The 10,949-nt window shown below is 41.5% G+C and overlaps 1 protein-coding gene across 1 annotated transcript in view; it reads right to left on the bottom strand.

Moving 5' to 3' along the window:
- Nucleotides 1-373: 373 nt before the first annotated feature.
- Nucleotides 374-10,949, bottom strand: part of prkcg (protein kinase C, gamma) — a 28,134-nt gene continuing 17,558 nt past the window's right edge. Inside the window, exons 4-16 of the mRNA XM_079344269.1 lie at nucleotides 9,906-9,937; nucleotides 9,707-9,789; nucleotides 8,714-8,825; nucleotides 7,686-7,814; nucleotides 7,418-7,574; nucleotides 6,894-7,095; nucleotides 6,214-6,411; nucleotides 3,202-3,375; nucleotides 2,828-2,919; nucleotides 2,286-2,348; nucleotides 1,982-2,120; nucleotides 837-917; nucleotides 374-638 (exon numbers count right to left, since the gene is read on the bottom strand). Coding sequence (XP_079200395.1) covers nucleotides 489-638; nucleotides 837-917; nucleotides 1,982-2,120; nucleotides 2,286-2,348; nucleotides 2,828-2,919; nucleotides 3,202-3,375; nucleotides 6,214-6,411; nucleotides 6,894-7,095; nucleotides 7,418-7,574; nucleotides 7,686-7,814; nucleotides 8,714-8,825; nucleotides 9,707-9,789; nucleotides 9,906-9,937 — 1,612 coding nt within the window. The 3' untranslated portion in view covers nucleotides 374-488. The remainder of the gene's footprint in view (nucleotides 639-836; nucleotides 918-1,981; nucleotides 2,121-2,285; nucleotides 2,349-2,827; nucleotides 2,920-3,201; nucleotides 3,376-6,213; nucleotides 6,412-6,893; nucleotides 7,096-7,417; nucleotides 7,575-7,685; nucleotides 7,815-8,713; nucleotides 8,826-9,706; nucleotides 9,790-9,905; nucleotides 9,938-10,949) is intronic.

The raw sequence follows: 10,949 nt of genomic DNA, 5'->3' as shown, positions 1-10,949 counted from the left end.
TACTTGAAATTTCAATTCCTTTTGCTTAATTTTTCCCAGATTTACATTTGCATTTATATTATTACCCATATTTGTGCGCTCTAAATAAATATTATAACACTTTTGCGTCTGAGTAAGCTCAGCGGCTTTAGGCATGTTAGCTTAGCTTACCTTAACAATATTAACAGTATAGAAGATGCAAGTCTTATTCCAAATAAAGACATCACGAATCGTTTACAGCATATTTTAATCTTATTTTATTTCTTTAATCATGTTTTTTTTTTTTTTAAAAAGGACAAAAGCCAACATGTAATGATGTGTTTTTTAGAGGCTGTTAATGTGCAGGAATACTCAGCTAACCCACTGAAGACTCTCTGGAGGACGGATTTTATAACTTGAAGAAAGCGACAGGCTCGTGGATTCCCGCTGTTTGAGCAGTTAAGCTTTTTTGGTTATGAATGTAATATATTTTAGGAATGTAATTAAATGTAATCCTTATTGTTTTTGCTCTATGCGTTACGAGTTAAAGAAATAAAGTGGTAACAACATACTCCCTTGCAGATAGCGACAGCTTCACGAGAGAGAGTTTTGGGGTAGGAGACGCTCTGCTCCATGATGGACTGAAACAGCTCCTCCTCATCTATACCGTCAAACGGTGGCTGGGACGGAAAAGAAAGAGAGAGAGAGAGAGAGAGAGAGAGAAAGAGAAGAAGAAATAAAGTAACAATGAAAACCTTTTTAGGCAAATATATTGAAATGAAAACCTTTCAAATATTCTTTTGAAGTCATTACAAAGGACGAGTACAGCAGGCTTTAATGTCTGTGTTCACGGTTATATTGTAAGGATTAAATGTTACCTGTCCTGCCAGCATTTCATACAGCAGTACTCCATAGGACCACCAGTCTACTGCTTTATCATAGGGCTGATATGCCACAATCTAGAAAGCATTGAGAGAAAAGGTGAAGGGAGTGAGATAAGAAAGTAAAAGTAGACAAGCTGCGACAGAGAAGGCAGCAGAGCTGTGGCAGCTCGGAGGATTTGCTGCTGCTGGAAAGAGGCCGAAACAGAAAGCAGTGTGAGGAACAGAGAGAGCACGGCACAAGTGAGCAGTTAATGTATGAATGATCTCATAATAAGAACATGACTTTGGGTTTGTGTGTTTACATGTGTTTGTTTCCCTGTTGTTTGTGTGTATGTGTTCACAAAGGGAGGTGGGAGGAGCACGAGGGAACAATTCCCAGCCCCTAGGGAAATATATTGTATCCCTTCCAAAATGGCAGATGCAAGAGAATCAATGGTTGTTTACATAAGCCAGTCAATACCCAGGGGTGCCATAGCAAGGTTTACACTTTCAAAGAATCACGTCATATCCTCTCTCTCTTTCTCTCTCTCTCCTCCCTCCCTCCCTCTCTCCCTCTCCCTCGCTGAATATCACCTTTTTCTGTCTCTAAATCTAATTTCTTTATGGCTTTAACATGGACACATAATATTTAATGTATTTGCAAGGTAAACATGCAGCATACATAAATAATATTTTGTATCTTAAAAATGTGCAAAAATACGAAACACAGCTGCAGTTTCCAGCCTAAAATATGCATCATAATCAAATCCTTTTGACGTTTTTAAGTTGGTTTGCAGTCGTGTGTTTTTCTCAGGGGAGTATTATACCTTAACTTACATAAAAAACTGCAAATACGAGGTTTCTGAAGGACAAGAGGGGATTACTATGCACGTTCAGATAACACAAGGACACACACCACTGCTAATAGAATCATGGGAAGCTAATTATTCAAAAACGCTGACAAGGTCAAAGAGGACTGAGGAGAAGAGAGGATCTGCAGCGAAGCAACTCAACCCTCTTACAGTGATGCAAAACAGGTCAAGCTAATAAAAAGGGGAAGGCAGGGGTGAGATGAGAGGAAATGAGGGATCTGAGGAACAAATGAGGGGAGTTCAGAAGTTAGTCTGGACCATGGAGTGAGGGCAGTGGGTTTGAGGTACCTCGGGGGCGATGTAGTCGGGGGTGCCGCAGAAGGTGCGCGTGGTATCGCCTTCGAACATGCCTTCCCTGCACATCCCGAAATCAGCTATCTTTATGTGGCCCTCGCTGTCAAGCAGCACGTTATCCAGCTTCAGATCCCTGAGATGAAAGGAGACAGATCACACGGCATGAATCATTTTGATAGATAACATCTTTATAACAGTCATTAGCTATAAGAGACAAGATAAATCAGTTTCACGTCTGTTGGCTGGGTGGTGACAGCACCAAGCTAGGCCTTGTTAGTATAGTGTCCCACTTCTCTACCTGTAGATGATGCCTTTGCTGTGGAGGAAGAAGAGGCCGACAGCTATCTCTGCTGCATAAAACCTGGAGAGAGAGAGAGAGAGAGAGAAGAGGAGGTATTGGGTAAAAGGGGGGGGGGGGGTCACAACTAGTTGTTTTATCTTGCAGAAAATTGGCTAAGGTTTTCAGCCAGCAGAGAGGGGGAATGGAGCTGAAGAGGGTGATGAAAGGGAGAGTAACCAAAAAGATGAAAGGCGGATTGATGAAGAAAGAGATCTGGAAATGAGCAACAGGGTAAGAACTAGTTTAAGATGATTGATCAAAGATTATTGATCAGATGAACAGCCAGAGGGAGGGATGTAGATGGAAAGATGAGATTAGTGGGAGGAGAAAGTCGGGGGGGTTGGGGGGGGGATTTTTTATGCCTCACTTTGTATGATGAACAAAGCAAAGAGACAAGTGTGTATGCAAAAGAATAGAGAACACAACAGAGGCAGGAAATGACACGTTGTAAATGAGGAGCGTGATTAAAGGTAAAAGAAAAAAGCTTTTCGACTACATACGCTGCGTGAGGCTCTTTGAACTTGCCGACTATCTGAATGTGGAACATCAGGTCTCCACCGTTGACATATTCCATCACATAATACAGACGGTCCTGTAGAAAAAGCACACAGACATACACACTCTCCATACATAATCACCTCTGTGTCTGTATTAAAAAGCAATCTGTTAAAACCTCTCCTCCAGGACACAGGGCCTTGTTATAGAAAGCAAGCTAATTATTGAATTTTATTAATGAAAATTCAACCCATGGGAGGACTATGCTGCCAAAATGTCAGGCAGGTTTATGGACAATTTGATGGAGGTTATCCCAGTCTGCCCTCTATACACACACAGACCGACACACACAAACACACACACACAAACACACACACACCTCAGTTTGGAAGGCGCAGTAAAGCGATGTGAGGAAGTAAGGGCGAGAGGAAAGCGCTAGAACCCTCCTCTCCACCAGGGCGCTCTCTGTGTCCTCGTCCTGAAAGAGAACGTCTTTCTTCAAGACTTTGACGGCGAACAGACGCTCGCTGCCTCGCTCCTCTGCCAGCAACACCTGCACAGAAACAAAGAGAGGAGAGAAAGTTTAGTGGAGTATCTGCATGTACTTAACTGCTATAAATAATCGCAACATTTATTTATAGACAACTCAAAACCGACCAGCAGGCAAGGAGAATAAAAAAAAGGATGAGCACCAGCTAAAGAATCCTTCATTTAATCACTTCTTTAAAATGCCTCTCAAAGTTGGCATACAGCAGCATGTGCATCAAACCAAGAATACTTTTTTTCAAACATGTCTTTGACACAAAGTGCATTAAAAATCAGTGTCTGTCCCTCCAGCTTCTTTTCTATCCCCAGATGGAATGAAACATGTACTGTACAGTAACTCTGCCAGTGCTGAACGTTTTTTAGGTCATTGTGTAATGAGTGACAAGGTGCTCTAGTTTGGAGAACACTACTTTTGCTGTTTTATTAAATGTAAGAGCTTTTGAGGCACATTTGCAACACTTTGCAGATTTTGGCTAAAAGTCAGATCGAATCCCAAAAAAGCCCCCTACCCTCAGTTTGAGTATCATTGACTTTATATGTGCCCGACTAGAAAATGCTGAATTATTCATTTAATTATTCAATTTTTCAAACTTCCTCTAAGTTACACAGAAATAACTGTACAGTTATTTACAAGTTGCATCTTGTGAAAGTTTCTAGTCATAACATAGATAACACACTTTCTGACATGCTTGTTGTAATGACCCAGTTACATTCCTTTGCATGAACACAACATAACGATATTTCAGATGTTTTACATCTTGCCTGATTATTTGCAAATGTTTGTTCTCGCTGCCTCAAAATGGACAAATTATGGGAGTTTCCTTCTGCTGCTGTATTATGAGTCTTAATAAGGCTTGCTATATGAGAAAAATATGCTATGTGCTATTACATTGTTCAGTATTGTCATAACACTATAAAGTAGGATGAATACATTCATATGAAAGAGTACCTAATGGCTAAAGCTGAGTTTTTATGTCTATCTGCTTTTCTTTGTTTTATGCAACATCTGTTTGAAAGATGTGCTATAAATAAATCCAAAAAGCACGTTTTAACTACATAATGAATTAATCTGAGGATAGATAAGAGCTAGTTTGAGCTTCATCTGACTGCATCAAAATTGTGTGAAAGCATGGCCATATAACCAGGGCTCTGTTTGATACGTGATGTGTACAAGCTACGTTTGAAAGTACTGCTCGCTTACATTTCTGACATTTTCATATTTTATTGCGATAGATTCAGGCTTTTGTGTGTTTCTTGTAAAGGCTCGCGATAGCAATGAATTCATGCACATTTGCGGAGCCCTCCACACAAACCCTCCACAACAGAATTGGGACAAATTACCCTCCTCATGTGATCAAAAAAAAAAAAAAAAAAAAAAAGATGGAGATTTCTGATGTGACATCAGAGCCATGCCAAGATTGTTGAAACGCTCAGTATTGAAAATGTGTGTATATTCACAGGACTATATAGTCGTGCTAGAGAAAAGAGTGATTACATTGTATAGGCACATGCTTGAAAGAGTTCATTCCTGTGCACATTTATCCCATTGTCCAATAACTGTAGCTGAGTTTAATTAAAGCTTCTCCACATCTGAAGGTTTCAACACACATTATTATGTCAGGAATGAAAAGCAAAACGGCTCTCGTGATTTTATCAGACATTTAAAGCACATTCGGAGGCTATGTCACACTCCTTTGAAATCGGCTGCTATGGGTGGACATAACGATGCTGTAATTTTCTCCATAGCTGCGTGAGCAGGATTTGCCGTGGTAAAGATATGGTAAAGAGCAATGGAAACTGCTGACAACAACACTGTTTCAAATTGCCTGGTCTAACCGCAGCGCTGCGCTGTAATGGTCACTCGCCTGCTGGGAGAGCTCATTTCACTTTGATATCGTGATGAATGGAACAGAACATTACTCGGTTTCATTCTTTAAAATTCAATGCGACTCCACAAAGGGGCTTGTAAAGGAGGCTGTGTTTGTATGTGTGTACATCTATCGATGAGCTGCCAGTCACTGAGAGAAATCCTGCCATCCTCTGTGTCTCCAGCTCTTCCCTGAGGTCTCAAACTAACTCCCATAAAAGTGGGATACATCCCCCTTCAGATTATTACAAATCTCAAGAACAGTCACATGTACCGTCTCCTCTTTTTCCGCTCATGTTATCCCATTTCCTTTTGGTCATTTTGTCACATTCTGCTGCACAGTAATCCTTTTCTCTCTTTCTATCTCTCTTCCTCACTTCCCCTCAGTCAGCAGCCCCAGGGTCTGTCTCTCCTTTCTTGGGTCCTATTTTTCCCCTCACATCTTATGTAAGTCGAGTCTATTTCTCCTGTCCTCTGTAGACTGCTCTGACAGTTATGAAACAGCACAGGGGGATTTCAGAGGAGGAAGAAGGAGGACTCCAGACTCCATTCTCTTCATTATGCCTCATCTGCTGGGGAATTAAAGAGAGAATGGAGAGCAGAGGCTTGCTTGAAATGAACACCACCAGGAGGACTGTCTGTGCCTGTCTTTGGGCCATGTAGGAAGTCAGCCCAAGCTCACGACTGCTGACAGCACTGAAGAAGCTAAGGGTTAAATGAATCATTTGTAGGAGAGACAATGAGCATGTTAGCATAAAAGAGGATGTTTCTCTCCTGCCTTGCTCTATCCCGGAGCTGCTGAATGAAATGCCACTTGAAGGTCAAGTCCATCAATAGAGGAAATGATTTAAAGCCAGGAATAATCTCTGTTGTCTTAAGCATGAATAGCCTCTTTGATTTCTGTTACAGCTGTTGGATGAGCGGTGCTGATTGAGTGTAGAATAGATGACATTTCCTCTCTGTGGCTGCTGTGTTTACCTTGCCAAAGCTGCCTTTGCCCAGCACCATGAGGAAGTTAAAGTCAAGGATGCCCACTTTTACTTTGGCTGGGCCCGGTTGGTGGATAGGTGGGCAGGATGGCACAGGGGTAGGGGAACGGGCCACAGGGAACCCTTCAGACAACGGGATGGGTATCGCTTGAGTCAAAGAAGAGGCTACTGCATCTGGCTGCGGCTCCTGGAGAATCAAAGTGAAAAGATTTAGTTTGAATGGAGGTATACAGTCCAATTGACACACAAGACCTGAACACCAATAAACAAACTTCCTACCCCTAGTTTAGGATAGAGTCAGGCAGACCAATCATGCACCCTGCTGGAGACTTTGGGTAACAGAGAAGGGAGGGGGACTCTATATAATTTATTATCTAATTATTTAGCTTTAACTCCAGGCATTAATCTTCTGGGTTTTTCCACCCTTGATCGAATAGTAAGTTAAACATCCTCCTGACCCAGAGTGAGCAGTGGCAGCTGCTGTTTATTAGATGTAGATGGAATTATAAGCCGATAAAGGCCTTGCCAAGGCCCGAGGATAAATGGTCAGTCTCAAGGTACAAAATAAAGGCCTGCTCCACTTGGTTGGATGGAGATATAAATATCAGCACTGACTTATGGTTCAACCTGAGGACTGACTGATGGCCTCTTTTGTAGCTCGTTTCCTACCTGCAGGTCCGGGTCTGGCACAGGGATGTTGTAGTACTCTCCCTCATCCTGGGCCAGCAGTTTGAACCAACCGCTGATGGGACGCCTGAAGATCTCGCTCACTCCAAACGACAGCGCTCCCATGAAGTCATTCCTGGACGTGCGGTCCCAGTCCCACACCTCCACAGACAATCTCCTGTCCCACTGGGCACCTCGCACTGAGCTAGAGAGATAGTCAGCTAAGCTGAAATCACTTGGTACAGTAGGGTTAGCTTACTGTATTACCAACACAACAATGCACAAAGCCAACAAAATTATTGTTTCCTGTTGTCTCAGGCAATGTCCTAATATACTGAACATTAGAAACCTAAGGGTGAACACTGTTTCACACATTCAGGGACCATTATTCAAAAGTCTATTCTTCCTCTTTCAGGATGCTTTCAAATACTAAATATTTCAATATTATTATTGATTATTTGGCTGAGGTACATTTTGTCCCAGATCTGAGTAAACCTTTGATTTAAGTACATAACACAATGACTTACAAAATGAAACTCTCGTTCCAAACGGGATTGAGTGTTGAGCGGATGGTCTTGGTTTTCTGTTTGCTGTGGCTCTTTGGGTCTGGAATAAGTTTTAGTTTAACATATGGGTCGGAAAGGCCGTTTGGATCCATAGGCATTAGGTTACGAGCCTCCCGTACTAGAAGATAGGTGAATAGCAGAGAGAAAAAGGAGAAACACATCCTTAATTACCTACCAAATCATGTTTTTTTTTTTTTTTTTTTAAAACAGCATCTCTTTGTCTTCTTACCTGTGACATAGACATCCTCGGACTCCCCTTTAATGGTCAGGTGGATCCTGCCTCTCTTCTCTGTGTGGTCCTGGCCGCAGAGGCTGGGAACACTGGTCTCACACCGTCGGTGGACGTTCATGTCACAACCTCACCATGGAAGATACACAAACACACACACACACGATGATCACACACATGTGAATGGTACATGCATCCTAAAATATCTTGTAAGAAATGGCCATTTCAAAAGGTATTTAATAGTTAAAGTCTTGTTGGCTGTCACAATGCTCCCTCTCTTACAGTTTCTCTCTGACAGTCAAATAAAAATAAGATTATTAACGGCTGGTTTTGGATATAGCATTGACTTACATTAAGTCCCAATTGGCTAACCCCAATCTTAACTATAATGCACGACATGTCCAAAACACTGATCCAAACCATGGAGGAGTAGTTTAACATTTTGGAAATTTAAATTATTGCTTTCTAGTCTTGTGTAATACTTTAAAGCAGGTGTTTTCATATCCATCTATCTCGTGAAGTAGGTGCGTTCTGTTGGACATCAAACTGTCACGTTGAGAAGAAAAAAACTTCTGCACACTACTGTTGCTTAACAAGATGCTTCTATCTCTCTGAACCAGCAGTAAATCTATTATCCTCTGTTTTGCTTCTCTCTCTCTGAACCTGTCAATAACAGGTTCAGAGGACTGAAATGTTGTGATTTTTTCTAATACAATGGTGATGCTTATAAGAGTAGTGTACATGTTTTTTTCAACGTTATAGTCTTGATTAAGAAAAAAAATCCAAACTGAACTCTCATTTCAAACCTATCATTATTATCAATTAGTATGTGTATTTGGAATACTGTTTTTTTTTTTTATCTCCTTGCTTCTTCTGAAAACACTTTTATGTCAAATATATGCTAAACATGCTTTTTGTGACGTGTTTTGAGCCCCATAAAATTACCTGTGTAAACAGATTTTTATCACACAACATCATCATTAAAACGATCAACAATTTATCCCACTCTTACATGAGGTGACACTCACAGGTACATTTCATGCCCTGGTGTATGAGTCCATACAGCAGCGAGCCGCAGTGATCACAGAAGGTGGGACTGGAGTAAGTATGGACCTTAAATGTATGTCGACTCTTCAGGTCCTAAAATACAGCGGAAACAATCTGCATTTAGAACTAACACACATGCAGAGTGACCGTGGAAGAGACAGTGAGCACACACACACAGACACACAAACACACACACACACACGTTATGATTAGTAGAGATGTTGAGCAGGGTATTCATGGACAAGCCAATTAGATTTCTCCGCTGGGAGAGGACATAAATGAGAGTGCATCTTAGCAAGGCAGTGTGTGAGTGTGTGAGTGTGTGAGTTTGTGTGTGTGTGTGTGTGTGTGTGTGTGTGTGTGTGTGTGCAAATATGTGTGTGTAGTCTTTGCAGAGAGAGATGAATCATTTTTATCTCTCTTTAGTGCACTGGACCCCACACACCACCTTCTCCCAAACTGTTTTTCCTCTATCGTCCCTTTGAGCAGCTATTTAAAAACTCTGTCACCCATATTCTCTTCCTGTTTGTGTGTTCCCATTCTTTTTCACACATACACACACTAAAACAGTCCCATACATACGCATGTTCCCCATGACCTCATTTCTAGAGCAGTTTGTTTGGACAGCAAGGAAACTATGAGGAAAGGGAAAAATCTTCTCTGTTGCTTTGTAAAGAAGAAGACTGAGCCAGTCTTTCTCTCTCCTTACCATTAACCCCCCACCCTCCACCTCTACACCCCCTCCCACTCCCTATCTCCAACCCCTTGCATCTGCACGGCCTTGTAGCATGACAGGACACGAGCACAGATGTCACACATCTGTCAAGGCTGCTTGATGCCAAAGATGTATGGACTGACAGATGAGTCATGCACACGTGACACTGGCAACTAGCTGATGGCTGAATATGACGATCATGCCTAAAATGGAACATGAAAAGTAAGAGGAATGAAAAAAAGAAGACACATCTGCTCACATCTGGATTTGGTCCCGCCACAGAGCCAGGACAAGTGAAGGTCACAAACTCATGACATCTTTTGTGTACCACAAAACTGCAAACTTGAGAAAAGAAAGAGAAAGAAATCCCCCCCCAAAAAATAATTAGTCATACTGAGAGAATCATCCAAGAAAGATTTTACACTGCAGAAAAATTAAATAACCCGGTTTATCTTTACCTTGACATTGGAATCCCTGTTTGCCAATGCCCCTGAGAAAGAAAGTACTTGGATTAAGACACGAATGCAATCTTCTCTACTTCTCTTTAAGGTGAAATATATTTTGCTTGTGAGACTGTTTCTCAGCCAGAAGAGTACAGATAATGCTGCCAAGACTAAGATACGGCAACAGCATTATTGTATTCTGTATTTAAACCAAGAAATGCAGGCAGGGGAAGAGAATAAAGTCTAATAATAAAAACACAAACTACCCGTGTATAGACTTGATAAACAAAGTAATTACGCATTAAGTTTGAGTATCTTTTCCTATAAGCCACACTTCTGACCAGGTCAAGTGGAATAGTTTCAATTATTCTCTCTCTCTCTCTCTCTCTCTCTATCACACACACACACACATACACACACAAACACACACACACACACACACACACAAACACACACACACACACACACACACACACACACACACACACACACACACACACAAACACACACACACACACACACACACAAGCATAAACACAATTCTCCTGTTTCAAGAACTGCGGTGTTGGCTGGTTTCCAGTATCTCCTTAGAGCTTTAATTGAATAATTAAAGCCATTGATTGAGTAAAGAGTCCACTCAGCGGCTTGCCTGCTGTGAATCAAGTTTTGATTAGGAGGTTTAGAAAGAGAAGATGAACGAGAAGCTGCCGAGAGCTACTCCACAATCATCCTGGAGAGGCCCATGGGTTCATAGGAAAACTGACCATAATCACTGATCTAAAATCAGTTCACCATCTGGCTTGGTAATAATTAAAGGGAGGGTTGCAGAGGGTAATCTGATCCTTGATCAGCATTCAGCAGAAGCCTCTGTAGGCAAAACGAGGTGTATGTATATTTTTGACCAGCAGAGAGCATGAGAGAGCCAGAGATGGGTTTAAGGGAATCGGCAGTGTTGCTGCCTGGACAGACATCAGAGTGAATTCACTACATTTTAAATATAACGATGCATTGAACCCTCTTTCTAACACAAGCCATTAAAAAAACACCAGAAAATACATC

The sequence above is a fragment of the Symphodus melops genome, assembly GCF_947650265.1.
Source record: "Symphodus melops genome assembly, chromosome: 5".
NCBI lineage: Eukaryota > Metazoa > Chordata > Actinopteri > Labriformes > Labridae > Symphodus > Symphodus melops.
Note: the sequence above shows the minus strand (reverse complement) of the source record. Positions and strands in the feature narration are given on the sequence as shown.